Source organism: Borostomias antarcticus, assembly GCF_949987555.1.
Source record: "Borostomias antarcticus genome assembly, chromosome: 6".
NCBI classification, from domain to species: domain Eukaryota; kingdom Metazoa; phylum Chordata; class Actinopteri; order Stomiiformes; family Stomiidae; genus Borostomias; species Borostomias antarcticus.
In genome coordinates this window covers 16,226,936-16,243,784 of record NC_140239.1, presented here as the reverse complement: position 1 = coordinate 16,243,784, position 16,849 = coordinate 16,226,936, and the positions used below count along the sequence as shown (strand labels likewise).

The 16,849-nt window shown below is 42.8% G+C and overlaps 1 protein-coding gene across 1 annotated transcript in view; it reads right to left on the bottom strand.

Annotated features, from left to right (window-relative positions):
- The window catches only part of phka2 (phosphorylase kinase, alpha 2 (liver)), a 118,084-nt gene that overhangs the window by 55,024 nt on the left and 46,211 nt on the right, over window positions 1–16,849 (bottom strand). Inside the window, exons 17-19 of the mRNA XM_084439393.1 lie at window positions 11,916–12,060; window positions 11,569–11,647; window positions 8,180–8,313 (exon numbers count right to left, since the gene is read on the bottom strand). Of these exons, the coding sequence (XP_084295519.1) occupies window positions 8,180–8,313; window positions 11,569–11,647; window positions 11,916–12,060 (358 nt within the window). The remainder of the gene's footprint in view (window positions 1–8,179; window positions 8,314–11,568; window positions 11,648–11,915; window positions 12,061–16,849) is intronic.

The window sequence follows — 16,849 nt, the reverse complement described above, 5'->3', positions numbered from 1 at the left end:
CACCAGGACAGGAAAAGCCTCACACTTCGTCCTTCCCGTCCTGGCTCAGGCCTTTTGTTCCTTTGTCTATATTCAAAGTGTACCGCGCTTTTCTTTTCATCCCTCGACCACTGTTTGATATCCGTCACCTTACTATGACGTATAGACAAGTCAGCCAACCAAATGTCGGCTGCATCACATCCTTGTTTGAGCACATATAAGGCGGTACTAGGCGAGCTTAAGCTCACTTCTGTTCTGATGAACCACTCTGTGTTTTATCTTGAGGTCCTTTTGCAATCGTATTGTTTTCTTAATAAATCTGACTGAACCTTTTGGAGCGAACCTGGGCAAATACTTTATTTTTCGAAACTTCTACTACACACGCCTGAGTAGGGCAGGTGTTGAGCTAAAAAGAGACATCCATAAATGGTCACATGAACTTATACAAATCATCTGTGACTAATTAACATCAATAAGGTTCCAGGGCTGCGTTCCGAATCGCATACTTCTACTTCTTACTACCAGTACCTACTACAGCTGCCTTTAGAAAGTACGTACTTTGCAAGCAGTAGGCATCCAATTGGGACATACTACCTTGTCATAACATTGCGCCTTGAAATTTGCCCACATCCGTCGCTGTCCATAACGCGACATTCGCCTACAGTTGTCACGACTCGCACATGTGATGCACATTTCCGCTGCGCACAGGATTGTGGGTCAGAATAGCCAGAAACTGCTGGCTTGCATACTGCAAAATACGACCGGATGTAGTAGGACATCCTGGTATTTTTGCCATACTGCATGTGGCATACTATGTATTGGGACATACTACATCCTGTTTTGGCATACTATATAGTAGGGTAGTATGCGATTTGGAACGCAGGTCTCCGGTCCACTGCTTGCAGGCATCCCTCTTGTTGCACCCACAGGACATTTAAGAGGCACCTCTAGTCCAATTCCACACGTGATGACGGTTTCTAGCCTGATGGTGGTGTGGGACATCCTATTTGAGTGTATTCCTCTTTTCTATTGCAACCCACAATATTTATATATTGTAAACTGTATATTGTACTGTTTATTGTTTTTTCTTTGGGTACACTTTTACACACGTTTGTACTTATGGGACAGATTGGTGTAAAGCTTACTCTTATCCCCTTATTGATGTTAAATAGTCACAGATGATTTGTCTTAGATCATGTGACCATTTATAAGGATGTCTGTCTGTTTTCCAACAGTCTGATGAAGAGCACAGTCTGATGTAGAGCATTGAGCTCGAAACGTCACAAGCACTTTTTGTGGTGCAATAAATATTGAAAAATTAGCCCTGCAGTGTGCAAGCTTTTTTCTTCTTTATAAAAAGAGAGAGAGGGTCAGTATTAGAACTAGTCCCTTTCGGTCCCTGGTTCGGTGCAGCCAACAACCAGGGTTGGTGCGGGTATGTGTCCCAGACAAACGGGAGACATTTTAGTCAATCAATCAATCAATCAAAGCTTTATTTGTATAGCGCATTTCATACTCAGAGGCAACACAATGCGCTTTACAGAGAACAAGGGAGGTGGGCATGGTCATTATATTATAATAGTATAAGTGTTTGTCGTAGTGATTAGCTGTTGTGTACTGTAGCCTATATGCCATTTAATGTCTATTTCTCATCCCATACGATTAGATGTGTGCTATATGTTAGGTTTCCATGATTAGATGTCCAGGGCTGCACGCATGCCACTGGGCAGCCTTTTTTATTTAAATTTTTTATGACTTTCTGAGACAGTTCACATTAATCGACAGCACATTAAAAATATGACCGTAAATGTGACAGACAGTGTTACCTAAAAGCTAATTTTCAACTGTTGTCCCTGGGCAAGGTGTTAGAAGCCGCTAAAAAAAACACAGCAGTGCATGCAACAATTAAAATGCAATAGGCAGAGAAGAATAAGAAAGGCACCTTATGCACAGTACAAACATGCTTCAGAAACATGCACTTGCTTCAACAAATACACTTCAGTCAACAAACATGCATATGTGACCGCCGCTGGTAATTTGGTCCTCAACTAGGCATTTTCATTTTTCAGTTTTTTACAGATTATGAAAGTGCAGATTGTAAGCTTTCACATGAGGTCTCATACATTGAAATCTGAACATATTTGAAGAAGATATGCTTATTTGAATGCTAGTACTGCCAAATCAACTTAGCTGAGAAATCTCCCTCCAAAGTTCTCCAACATTTTCACACCTCTGACTGCCAGGTAATGGGCGTGAACAATAGCCTGGTAACCCCTCCCCCAGCCACTCCCCCACTGGACGATCTGTCATTATCTGTCAGAGTGGCTGTCAAGTTGGGGTATTACCTGAGAGTGGCTGCCAAGTGAGGTGCTCTCTCACTGATGACCCCACACTCTTTGAGTCAGTATTAATCTTGTGTTGTGAATGCAGTTAAGAACAATATAAGATGAAGTTCAAATTTAACGTTCTTTATTGTCACATACATGATATAAAGTACAAGCATAAGTAGTTAAGTGTACAAAAAAAGGCAACAGTCTAAGTGTTAAAGTGTACAGTCAGTTGTCTGTTTTATAGACAAGGTGCATAGTGTTCATGGTGATCAAGTGTACAACAAAGTAATAACAGTCCCCAGCTCAATACTCAAGGTAATAACAACAGTACTCGGCTCAGTATTCAATATTCTAACAATGCAGTCTGTGCAAGTGTGGGCAAGTCTGTGCAAGAGAACAAGCAACGCTTCAGTATACAAACAGGAAAAGGATGTGGCCTTTCTCCTGCAGTGCTGTCCGTCCTGATGATCTGCAGTGAATCTACAAGCAGACAGTCTTGTTCTGAGCTGCTGTGGAGTTTGGCGGGGGACATGTGACGTCTCGTCCCTCATCAGAACAGAACTCTCTGATCTTGTCAAAGAGATACGTCTGTCTGGCCATGTCCAGTCCGGGTGGGGCTTGCACAAGAAGACCTTCTCTGGGGGGCAGGACATCAGGCTTGCGCAGCAGCTGAAACTCGACTGCCGGTGCATCACGGTGTTCTCTGGCCACAACCATGCCAGGTCTCTCAGCATCAAAACTGCAATAGAATAGAAGGAAGAAAGTACATTAAACTATTGCCCACAATACTGGCACTCCATATAGATAAAATAGTACCAGAATGTGTTGATTAAATAGACTAGCTAATGCATGATAGGATGACCGTATTCTCACCTGTTGTGCAAAATCAAAGCTGTAGTGCATAGTGATCTTCTTGCTGGCTGGTATGAAGGGAGAGCTGCAATTACTTACAAGCTGGAGCTTGTTTTTGCTCATCCTGTAACCAAAACAAAGAAAAAGGTGTCAGACTACCATACCTCTCATGCTCTCTCATTCTGTTTCTCTCTATAATATAGCTACCTAGCTCGATATTAGCTGCCTCGCTGGCTAGTTTAGGAACAAAGGGACAGCTCAGCTAACTAGCATGTTAGTTAACGTTAGCTAGCTAGCCTTTGTTAGTTAGTGCTAGTGCCTTTGTTATGCTAGCTAGACTTAGTCACTTGTTTAGAAAGGAGCTACTGCTAAACGACTAACGTTAATGTAATGTAAACAGCACAGATAGTATAAAGATCAGCTTACCCCAAAGCAAAGCAGAATGCTTGGCGGTGGTGTGAATCTGGTACATCGTTCGACGTTTCGCTTGGTAGCAACTTGGTAGCAACAAGTTGATACAGTCATCTCTGTATCACAGGTCATCAAGAATAAAACTCCGTATACGAACGAGTCCTGCTCTGCTGGAGTTTTAGCTGCTCTTAAAACTCTTTCCATGCCCTGGATGCCATCCCCGTCTTCTCTTTAGCAAAAGCTGTAGCATCCATGGTTAAACTTGGGACTGAATGTAAACAAAGCCGGCGTGTTGTTTGGGAAGGGTTGGGGGCGGAGAACCCGGAAGCAATAGCCAATGAAACCAAATCATGCTAATCGATCTGCCCGCCCCCAAACCCGACTCGAAATCAGCTAAAAACGAGCTTAGTTTGCAGACTAATTATACGTATTTCGTGAACCTAAAACTGTTGTCTGTTATAGTAAGTGGGTTCTTCACAACTTCAACTTTGGTAATACAAAAAAAAACAAAAAACGAAAAAAAACTTTTTTTTATTTATTTTGCCCCCTAGCGCATTTCGGGGTTTGCCGAGTTGCGGACCAAATCACCAGCCGCTGTCACAATTTCTTTTTTTATTTTTTTTATTTTGCCCCCTAGCGCATTTTGGGGTTTGCCGAGTTGCGGACCAAATCACCAGCCGCTGTCACATATTATACATCAAAACATTCACACAACTGTGCTGATTCGTACAATGTAAGTATCTAAGCTGTGTGACTTATAGTTTTCACAGTATGACGATTTGTTCGGCAACTGCGCTCCCCATTGAAATGTATGGTGCTGCACCCTAACTTTTGAGCTGCTAATTTTGCATTTTTACCCCTTTTCTAACTTGTTGCCATGCCCACAGTTTTAACAGCTCATACACGTATTATAGATCAAAACATTCACACAACTGTGCTGATTCGTACAATGTAAGCTGTGTGACTTATAGTTTTCACGGTATGACGATTTGTTCGGCAACTGCGCTCCCCATTGAAACGTATGGTGCTGCTAACTTTTGAGCTGCTAATTTTGCATTTTTACCCTTTTTCTAACTTGTCGCCATGCCTACAGTGTTTAAGCTATACGGACATATTATACATAGAAATGTTCTGCAAGTTCTCAGGATCCCTATGGTGTCAATATATAAGCTGTAACATTTATAGTTTTCGCCATAGAGCTGTCTGAAGCGGACCATGTCTAGGATCAGAGTGTCAGTTGGGATTAGAGTGATGGCAGCTGTTGCTTTTTTTTTTGTGTGCATGTGCAGCCTCTCAAAGTTACAGGCACCCTTTTATAAATAATGTGGTAGCACAGAACTCAACCAAAGTGGAATAGAGACACATGATCTTCACTGGTGGGGGCCGGTGGGTAGCCCGGAGAGGAGTACACCATCCCTGACTGGCTATGACCAAAAGGGGCGGAGCCTCGCCACCACGCCACTATTCACGCCACAGAACCCACTTTTCAGCCCGAGTGGGCTAGAGACACACAGTCTTCAATGTTGGATGCATGGAAATTGCCCGGAGGTCACTGTACTGTGCCCGACTAGCTGTGACCCAAGGGGGCGGAGCCTAACCAGCACGCCACTATCCACGCCACGGGCGCCACAACTCAACCCCTGAGTGGGCTAGAGACAAACAGTCTTCAATGTTGGATGCATGGAAATTGCCCGGAGGTCACTGTACTGTGCCCGACTAGCTGTGACCCAAGGGGGCGGAGCCTAACCAGCACGCCACTATCCACACCACGGCGCCACAACTTAGCCCCTGAGTGGGCTAGAGACACACAGTCTTCAATGGTGGATGCATGGAAATTGCCCGGAGGTCACTGTACTGTCCCCGACTACCTGTGAACCAAGGGGGAGGAGCCTAACCAGCATGCCACTATCCACACCATGGGCCCCACAACTCAGACCCTGAGTGGGCTAGAGACACACGGTCTTCACCGGTGGAGTCAGGTAGGTGGCCCGTGGAGGGTTACACTGTCCCCGACTGGCTCTGCCCTGAGGGGGCGGAGTCTCACCACGCCACTATCCACGCCACAGGCCCCACAACTCAGCCCCTGAGTGGGCTACAGACACATGGTCTTCACCGGTGCGGGCGGGTAGGTGGCCGGGAGAGGGGTACACTGTCCCCGACCAGCTCTGACCTGAGGGGGCAGAGTCTCACCACCACCCAACTGTCCACGCCACATACCCCACAATTCAGCCCGAGTGGGCTAGAAATGCAGTCTTCGCCGGTAGGTGCATGGAGATTGCCCGGTCCGTAGTAGTTCTAGCAGTAGCTGTTACATACAGCTGCAGCAGCTAGCCCACCTCACATTTTCTCCAGGAAATGTACTTTTGTAGTTGATATTGATAGTTAAGCTAGAAGCCAACGGTGAAGTTTACTGGTTTTGAGAGTCTTTGACTCTCAGACGGGGGTTCTGAAGTAGGCAGAACTTCACCTTTTCGTTGTTTTCCAATAGAATGCACTATTGCTAGAGGAAACCCAGTTTCGGCTACAGTGAACTCTGATAACCTTTTGCCTAGGCCATACACAGTCTGAGGGCAAAGAAGGTCAAGGAATATTCTCTGCTGACCAGTTCTTCCGAAAGAGTAATTAGCTGTTAGAATTGGGTAATCAGACATCGGAGACATCTAGAATGTCCGGTCCCCTAGCAACGGTCTTATCTTGACCTGGCTGATCGACAAATGACTAGATCACTGTACCATTGCAGCCTTCTGACATAACTTGATATGTCACATCACCCCCACTCCCTGGCAGAATGTATTTAAGACAACCCCATACTGTTAGGTTAGCTGCATAGCTTAGCTTCCAGCCAGACTGTAGCCACAATGCTTGTTAGCCTTTTAGCTTTTAGCATGCTAATTCCAACATCTGCTATAACAACTCTGTACGGTAACTATACAATTGCCTCATAATAATGTAAACTGTATTCTGCCTAGCCTAAAGCTAGGCTATTGTCTTTGTAACCCATTTGCTTATTGTTTTAATAAATCTGCGTCAATAGACATCTGCTTTTATCCACCTGTCTTTATCTGGAAAATTCGATCTACATCAATTGTTAATGGACACATTTAGTACTGGGTTGTTAGCAAACCTGTATCTAGATCCAAACACAATGGACTTAGTCTTGGCGATGTTTAAAACCAACTGGTTGTGTTGAACCCAGTTGTTGACATCTTACAGTCTTAGTAGCAGACTGCTCAGAGGTGGCAGCCGAGTAAAGAGTTTTATCATCGGCATACATACATATATACATACATATTCACATCTTTTACACACAAGGGCAAATCATTTGTGAATATAGTATATATAATAAAGGCCCAAGGCTCCCCTGTAGGACACCACAATCTATGCTAATCTGGTTGGAGAAGCTACTATTAAAAAAACACACACTGCTTCCTATCTGTGAGGTAATGCTTGAACTATGAGGTCGCACTGGAAGAGAAGCCATAACACTGTAACTTACTAATAAGTAGGCTGTGATTAATAATCTTGAATGCCGCGCTAAAATCTAACATAACCGCTCCCACCAATTTCCTCTCATCTATACCTGTAAGCCAATCATCGGTCATCTGTGCAAGTGCGGTGCTGGTTGAATGGCCCTTTCTGTAAGCGTGTTGACAGCTAGATAAGATATTATTTCCAGAAAAGTAGTCCATCACTTGTTTGAATAAAAAAAATTCAACCACCTTTCTCAACAGTGGCAAGATGCTGATTGGGTGGCTGTTTGGACCATTAAATGTTTTGTTTTTATCCTTTGGGAGAGGAATGATTTTTGCTTCCTTCCATATGGTTGGATGAACCCCATGGCTCAAGCATTGATTGAAAATATGGCATATTGGAGAGGTGACAAACTCGACAACCAGCTTGATCATTTTACTATATAGGTTGTCCATACCAGGGGAGGCAGAGTCGGCCTGCGCAAGAAGTATGTTCTTTACAGTTACGATGTCAATTGGACTGAATTTAAAAAGACAATTATTGTTCTTCATGATCCTATTTTTTGTTAATGTCTGTGATAAAGAACCATCACTGTTTGAAAAGCCGTTTCTAAGGTTGTTGACTTTACTTTTGAAAAAAGTATTACAATGGTTAGCTATGTCAAGAGGCTTTGTTATGAACGCCCCATCTCCAGACTATATGAACCAAATAGCCATCTTAGACTTCCTGCCCATAACTTCATTCAGTGTTGACCATAATTTCTTCCCATCATTCTTCACGTCACTAATCCTCTGTATTTAGTGGTCTTTCTTTTTCTGTCTGTTTAATTTAGTCACCAGATTCCTAAGTTTACAGTAGACTTGTCTATCTGATTTCAATCCTGATTTGTTTGCCGTTTTTTGGCTGTATCCCTAGAGGTCATGAGGTCTCTGAGCTTCTCATCAATCCATGGTGCACTCCTTGACCTAACAGAAAACCTTTTCAGTGGTGCATGCTTATTAGCTATCTCAAGAGACGAAAGACGCAACATTAAATCTGGTGCCTGGATATCATACTCAGTAAACCATGAAATAGTATCTGTTCTGTCGTTCGGCTGGTCGTTCACTCACTCTCCCCGACCTCCAGAGCTGCCTTACTAGAGGGTACATAGCTGTCCTCTTCATCCTCCTCCTCTTCCTCCTCTTCCAGTAGATCTGTGTCTGCATCCAGGAAGCTGAGCTGGGTGTGGAAGGAAGTGGTCTGGAAGCTGGCCAGGTCCGACATCTGCACCCTGCACACACACACATCGGATCAACTATGTATAAATCTACAGTATTTGTGCCAATCAGTGTCCTACATGAGGAACTACTGGCAGTTACAGGCGTGATTTAGGTGTGATGACAGCGAGAAGCCATATATGGTTTGTTGATCCAATTGGATGAAGTTAGCCTGTGAAAGACCTTATTCCATACAGTTTCCAACGACACCTTCTCAGATGGTTCTGTGTAACAAACCATCTGGTGCGTCAGTTTAACTTCCATTACCCTCTACAAACAAACTGTTGAAGGCTCACGCGTTCAATATAATTAGTAGGCTTAGAGTAATCAAATTTTGTATAGAATGTTTGAAATAATAGGATAATACTTATTTCAGTACCATATCTATCTTTTTAGTCTCCCCCAGCCCTGTTGTATCATCCTAACTTGAATTAGATACAACACTATACAATTTCTATTGTAACTAGGGCTGCGAGCAGCAGTGAGCGGGCCCTCGCACCCCACGCGTGTTGGGGTGCGGCGCTGTAAAGGGTGTGCTATTTTGGTGTCCAGTACTGAGAGAAACTTCCTGTCACCAGTAGGTGGCGCTCTAAGCGTGACTCAATACCGATGCATAGTGTTGTTCAGGACGGTACCTTGAGGAAGCGTGAGAAATGTTGTGTAAATAGGACAATGTATGTAGGAGTTATGATGACTTCCTGCTTGACCTGTAGGCGGCGCTATAAGTATGACACAATAGTGACCTACAGATGTGTTCAGGACGCGAACTTCATCAAGCGTGAGCAATTTGGGATAAATCGGATAATGTATGTAGGAGTTATGAGGACTTCCTGTAAACAGTAGGTGGCAATATAATTATGACTCAATGCTGACGCACAGATGTGTTCAGGGTGTGACCTTCATCAACCCTGAGCAATTTGGAGTAAATCGGATAACGTATGTAGGAGTAATGAGGACTTCCTGTTTCACCAGTAGGTGGCGCTGTAGGTATGACGCAATACTGACTTACAGATGTGTTCAAGATGCGACCTTCTTCAAGCATGAGCAATTTGGAGTAAATCGGATAACGTATGTAGGAGTTATGAGTACATCCTGTTTCACCAGTAGGTGGTGCTAGAAGTATGACGCAATACTGAAACAAAGATGTGTTCAGGACAGAACCTTCATGAAGCGTGAGAAATATCGGACAAATCGGATAATGTATGGAGGAGTTATGAGTACTTCGTGTTTTATGGCGAAATGTCAGAATTTGGCGGGGCGCCACAGCAAGGGTGTTTGGTGAAAACTAAATTTTTTGGATAACTTTTGATCACAAAGGTCTTAAGATGAAGCTGACCGAATATGAAGTTGATCGGAAGGAAATCTCTAGGAGGAGTTTGTTAAAGTACGAGGCATGGAAATGGTAAAAATAAGGGGAAAATTGCGTATTAAGAGCAAAATGGCGGACTTCCTGTTGGAAGTTGGGTATAGGTCCAAGAGACATTTTAGTGTGTCTCGATGAACTACATATGCCCACCGAATTTTGTTCGCCTACATCAAACTGAAAGGTGGGGCTCGCCATTTTACATTTTCCAGGGGACGCTCTTGAGCCGTTTTGCCACACTGATTTCCGTCACCCATGAATTATCACATTTTTCACCGGGACTGACGTATCTGCAAAGTTTCATCCGTTTTCATCGATGTTTAGGCCGCCAAAAAGGCATTTGTTTGGGGAGAAGAAGAAGGAGGTAGAACTAGGGCCGCGAGCAGCAGTGAGCGGGCCCTCACACCCCACACGCGTGACGGGGTGCGGCGCCGTTAAAGGCTGTGCTATTTCGGTGTCCAGTAATGAGAGAAACTTCCTGTCACCAGCAGGTGGCGCTCTAAGCGTGACTCAATACCGACGCATAGATGTGTTCAGGACGGTACCTTGATGAAGCGTGAGAATTGTTGTGTAAATCAGACAATGTATGTAGGACTTATGATGACTTCCTGCTTGACCTGTAGGCGGCGCTATAAGTATGACTCAATTCTGACCTACAGATGTGTTCAGAACGCGATCTTCATCAAGCGTGAGCAATTTGGAGTAAATCGGATAATGTATGTAGGAGTTATGAGGACTTCCTGTAAGCAGTAGGTGGCGCTATAAGTATGACTCAATGCTGACGCACAGATGTGTTCAGGATGCGACCTTCATTAAGCATGAGCAATTTGGAGTAAATCGGATAACGTATGTAGGAGTTATGAGTACTTCCTCTTTCACCAGAAGGTGGCGCTGTAGGTATGACGCAATACTGACTTACAGAAGTGTTCAAATTGCGACCTTCATCAAGCATGAGCAATTTGGAGTAAATCGGATAACATATATAGGAGTTATGAGTACTTCCTGTTTCACCAGTAGGGGGCGCTGTAAGTGTGACTCAATACCGATGCATAGATGTGTTCAGAAGGTGACCTTCATGAAGCGTGAGATATATCGGACAAATGGCATAATGTATGGAGGAGTTATGAGGACTTCGTGTTTTATGGCAACTTTTGGGAACTTTTGATCACAAAGGTCTTAAGATGAAGCTGACCGAATATGAAGTTGATCGGATGAAATCTGTAGGAGGAGTTCGTTGAAGTACGAGGCATGGAAATGGTAAAAACAAGTACAAAATGGCACATTAAAAGCAAAATGGCGGACTTCCTGTTGCATGTTCGGTATAGCTCCAAGAGACATTTTAGTGTGTCTCGATGAACTACATATGCCCACCGAATTTCGTTCGCCTACATCAAACTGAAAGGTAAGGCTCGCCATTTTAAATTTTCCAGGGGGCGCTCTTGAGCCGTTTTGCCACGCCCATGTCCGTCCCCCATGAATTATCAAATTTTTCACCGGTACTGACGTATTGGCAAAATTTCATCCGTTTTCATCGATGTTTAGGCCGCCAAAAAGGCATTTGTTTGGGCAGAAGAAAAGGAGAAGGTAGGAGAATAATAATAATCCTTCGAATTTCAATAGGGCCTCGCACCGCCAGTGCTCGGGCCCTAATAATCCTTCGAATTTCAATAGGGCCTCGCACCGCCAGTGCTCGGGCCCTAATAATCCTTACAATTTCAATAGGGCCTCGCACCGCCAGTGCTCGGGCCCTAATAATCCTTACAATTTCAATATGGCCACGCACCGCCAGTGCTCGGGCCCTAATTATTTAAAGCCTGCGCCTTCGTAACACGAACTATCACCCTGTGTGTGTGTGTGTGTGTGTGTGTGTGTGTGTGTGCGCGTGCAGGCGTGTGAGTGTTCTCACCTGGCCCCTCCAAAGTACCCATCCTGCAACTTCCTCAGGGTTGCTAGGATACAGGGGTCGATGCCCTCACCATCATCAACTGAGGACAACAAAGAAGAGAGACATCAGAGCCGACATCATCATTATCATCATCATCATAATCATCATGAGGGTAAGCGTGTAGACTATGCGATGGTGACTATGTTACACAGAATACTGTGTGCGATGGGGGAGATGGACTATGTAACCCAACAAGCTTTGTGTGATGGGGAAGGTAGACTACGTTACCCAGAATGCTATGTGTGATGGGGAAGGTGAACTACGTTACCCAGCATGCAGTGTGTGATGGGAAAGGTGAACTCCATTACCCAGCATGCTATGTGTGATGGGGAAGGTGAGAGTGGGTCGTCCAGTCATCCTCCAGCAGGAGGAGAGGTAGGCCAGCTCTGTCCTCAACATCTCCACGATCATCTGGTTATCGAGGGCCAGGTAGAAGTGGTGCTGGTCCAGGAACTGAGACAGGAAGAGGGAGAGACAGTGTTTCTCAAGCTGTTCCTCAGGGACCTTCATGGGGACTCCAGAATACAGTAGCTCTCTCCTAGGGATTAGTCGGCATACCGTCAAACCGTGAACCGCGGTATAAAATGTCCACGGTATTAGAACCGTGACATTCCCTGTGTTTATGGTATTACGTTTCCGGTATTACACAATAATGCGCTGCTGAAACTTCACATTTCAAGTTGCTTGCAACAGTTAATTTTGTAATTTAATATAAGCTTGCTATTAATAAACTGATCTTAATTACAATAGTGTGTATTTTCCATCATGTGTTGCACTGCAGTTCCTTCAAAGTAAAATACTCTTTTTTTTTTTAAATGTGTGTTGGGGAGATGAAATGCCATACACCGTGAAATACAGTAAACAGTACCATGTAACTAGATACCGTACCGTACTGTAATGCAAAAATCCATACCGTCTCATCCCTACTCTCCCCAAAATATTGGATTTGGCACTGACTCTGTTTGGCTGTAGATCTCAAATAGGGTACAGGGAGCTGGAGGGTATGGAGGACCAAACCTGTCAAAATTAAAAAATAAATAAATAAATGACTCGACAAATGACTAATAAATAAATGAATGAATAAATATGCACAAAAATAAATAAATGAATGAATAAATTAATGCAGTAATGTGTAAATAAATACATTAAATTTGATATACATGTATACATTTATATATTTATTTATTGTTTGATTCATTATTTCTTGCATTTATTTCCATATTCATTTATTTATTTATGTATTTATTTACACATTTATTTACACATTTATTTATTCTGTTTGCTCGCTCCTTGTATGCTAATTAGGGGGGTGTGGTTTTCATATCCAGGCATTAGTAGCTAAGCACAGGCATGGTAGATTAAGTCAGTCCTACCCGACCAGGGTTAAGATCCTTGCCTAACCAGGGCCCTGTACTACGAAACAGGATTACAGGGTTAGCGTGATAACTTCAGGTTCAAGCCTGGTTTATCCGTACTACGAAGGTGGTTCACTTTTTTTGCTACAGTATATATAGCAAAATATATAGCCTGTATATGCTATTTGCTATATGCTATTTATGCTATTTGCTATATCGCCGTGGTAACCTTTATGCTGCCAAGCTCACCTGCTCCGGGGCCAGTTAAATTCCAGATTATGGATCAAAACGTATGAAGCACTGCCCGCTGACCAATCAATTAACTTGGAAAAGGGCATATGGACATTAAGATTCTATATGGAATTTCAGTGTGCGAATTAAACAATAATCTGCTGTGCGTGAACAGCGAGAGGTTCTTAAGAAGACTTTTTACAAACCGACAAAACCCTCTTTGGCTTTCCCCGATATCATGAAAAATTGCAGAATGACAGCTGCTTGTGCTTGAGCCATATTTTGCCTTGTGCATTTACAGTCGTAGACTGTAGGCTATGCACTGGCTTGCGTTTTATTAGTCTACCTGCAGTTTCGTGTAGGCTGTGGGTGATGCGGAGAACCATTTTTTATCCAATTGTCAAGTATTTAATGTTGATTTATTAGACTAGCCTCCCGTTCCTAGGAACAAAGATAAGTAGGCTAGGCTACATTTTAATTGAATTGTGATAGCCCCAATGCCTTACAATCAATAATGTTATACGATATGACGATGAAATAGGCTACTTTTTCCCCGTAGGCTTAGAGCCTACTGGCGCGTTCTAGATAGGATTTTGAGCCCGTAAGTTACGACTTAAAGTCACGACTCACGACTTCATAGCGTTCCAGGCAAACTGTCTGAGTGTGTGGAATCCTGGATAAATGTAAACAAGCCAATATGGCAAAAGCTTGAGATTTGACACTGTCAGAGCTGGCAAGCTAAACATTGTATGCCTAATTTCGCTATACTAAAAAATCGTACCTTACATATAAACCTGAACTTGACCACGCAAACGGCGAAAAGTCGATGATGTCAATAAATACAATTATGTAAGGTACGATTTCTTAGTATAGCGACAGGTTTACCTGAACTTGACCACGCAAACGGCGAAAAGTCGATGATAGCTAGCTAGCACTAATTATCTCTTGTCGTCAACATATTTGGGCATCATTAAATACACATAGCAGATTGTAGTGCATAATCGTTTGTATTGTTTTGATAACAATGTACAAATTAACTTTACGTTGCCCTAAAGTTATCTTTGTCGCCGTACCCATGTGGGCTGCCATCTTGTTTAGAGGGCTGTGTGATGTCAGAAAGCCAACTGGGAGTACATCGATCTGGTACGAGTTCACGGGTGGGAAGTTACGGGTTTGACTGCCATTCCAGTGCATTTTCACATGTAGAAGGTTGGAAAAACACGGGTTACGAGTTGCCTGGAACGCGGCATACTTCTCCACCTCGAGCTTCACTTTTGACATTTTAATAGCCTGTTTTATTTCTAGTTCCTCTTGTATAGAGACTTCACATTGTCTTCTCCTACTACTAAGGGGCGGCTGTAGCTCAGTTGGTAGAGTGGGTCGTTCAATGATTGAAGGGTCAGTGGTTCAAATCCCAGCTCTGACAGTCCACATGTCGAAGTGTCCTTGAGCAAGACACTTAACCCCAAATGGCCATGTCCGAATACCCATACTAAGGTATGCGATTGGTTTTGAGCAAATACCTCCCCTTTTACCGTGAACGCGCTGCGCTCATAGCTAGATTGGACCAGCTGGGTTGACTTAACGAGTTGATAGCCACCGTCGTAGTACCGTTTATCCGTGATTGCGGATGTCTCAAGCGAGTTAGCGAAAAGTTATCGTGGATATGTTGAACGAGCTTCGTAGTACGGGGCCCTGGCCAGGGTAAATTCACAATAACCTGTCTGTGTAAGGTGTATGACACCAGCAAAGCAGGGAGAGAACTGAATATTAGGCTACTGGATATTAGGCTACTGGATGACCAAAATCTCTGTGACTGTAAAACTCGGTCTTTAAGGAGTCACCTCTCTACATGTCTAACCAATACTGTAGCAGACGTTGTTTTGAGGTACCAAGCAGCCAAAATATCACCCCCAGATCTTAGGGAATTCTTTTTTGGTCTAGCAGTTTTGGTTACATGTAGAAGGTTGGTCATGTTTTGGGAAAATTCCATGAATATCCCCCAATATAGCAAAAAAGGACAAAGGATAGGACAGTGATCAGCAATAAATATGTATTGTTTATTGTCTCATAGTTGCATTAAAACGTGGAGACACTTAGGATAATATTTGTATTACACATTCAACATGGATGCTGAAGGACCTATATTCATGTCAAAAACATCCAATACAAGTACAGCACACATACGGTAAACCTATTACTGTATAACCTGTGACAGTGCTTTACTGTTATACATACAAGGAGTACACTACGAAGGCATAGCACTCCCTGTAGCAGAACTTGGCCCGGCATATCTGGGTGTCTGTCACACACTTGTTATGGGGATTCTGGAAAGGAAGAGAGTGAGAGAGTCAGCGTGCATGTTGGACATCCTCTGTGCATGTGTACTGTCTGTTTATGTGTGATCTAGAGGAGGCAGGAGCCTGTAGACATTTAGTGTGTTTATCATCAATGAGACAGCATTCTAAGGAAGAGACTGTCCAGGCTGCAGGCTGCACTAAGGAGACACCTTAGATTGTACATGTGTGTGCATGTTAATATAAGAGTGTCAGCAGGACTGGGGTTGTTGATGATATGGTTACGAGTTTTACCTCAATACACAAATGTAATTCTCCCGCATACACAAACACAGAGGACACTGATGCAATGCGATACAGTGGGATCAAATGTATCATGACTGTAGTTGTCTGAATGTCTGTAGTTCAGGCTAGCTATTTCGGCCATGCTAATTAACTAGCAAACCACTGTAGTCTAATAATAACCATTAAAGCCAAAATGGCAAGCTAGTTATATAACTTACCTAAAAAGGTATCTAGCTAGCTAGCTAACGTTAGCTATCTAGCTAGCTGGCTAGCGTAAGCAAACGTTAACAAACGTAGCTAGGTAGTGCTAGCTAAAACGGCCAGACACCTGTTAAATTGTTTTCTGATGAAAATGCAGGCTATTTTAAATAATTGATTTTATAGCGTTATAATGTATAACATCACCTTAACGTTACCATCAGTTCGGAAGATTGGCAAACTTGTCGGCAGCTTCAAGTTACGTTGTAGTTGCTATGCAACCAATCCACGGCAGGCATACACAGTCGATCTATGCACTCTGATACTGATTAACCAATGGGAGTAAGGGATCACCATGATGGACAGCCCCCTAATTAGCATATAAGGAGCGAGCAAACAATAAATCAATAAATGTGGAAATAAATGTGGAAAAGAATGTGGAAAAGAATGTTGAAATAAATACATAAATAAATAAATGAATAAATAAATGAATATGGAAATAAATGCAAGAAATAATGAATCAAATAATAAATAAATATATAATTTTATACATTTATATCAAATTTAATGTATTTATTTACACATTACTGCATGCATTTATTCATTCATTTATTTATTTTTGTGCATATTTATACATTAATTTATTTATTGGTCATTTGTTGAGTCATTTATTTATTTATGTATTTACAGTAGGACCCCACTTATCCGAACCCAACGGGACCGAAGGTCGTTCGTATCTCTGAAATGTCCGGATGACTGAAACATGTTAAAATGCACCAAATTCAATAAGTGGTACTTGTTTCATATAGACTCATAATACACCGATAAATACCCTTAATTACTTGTGAAAATGCATCAAAATTGCAATCAAATAGC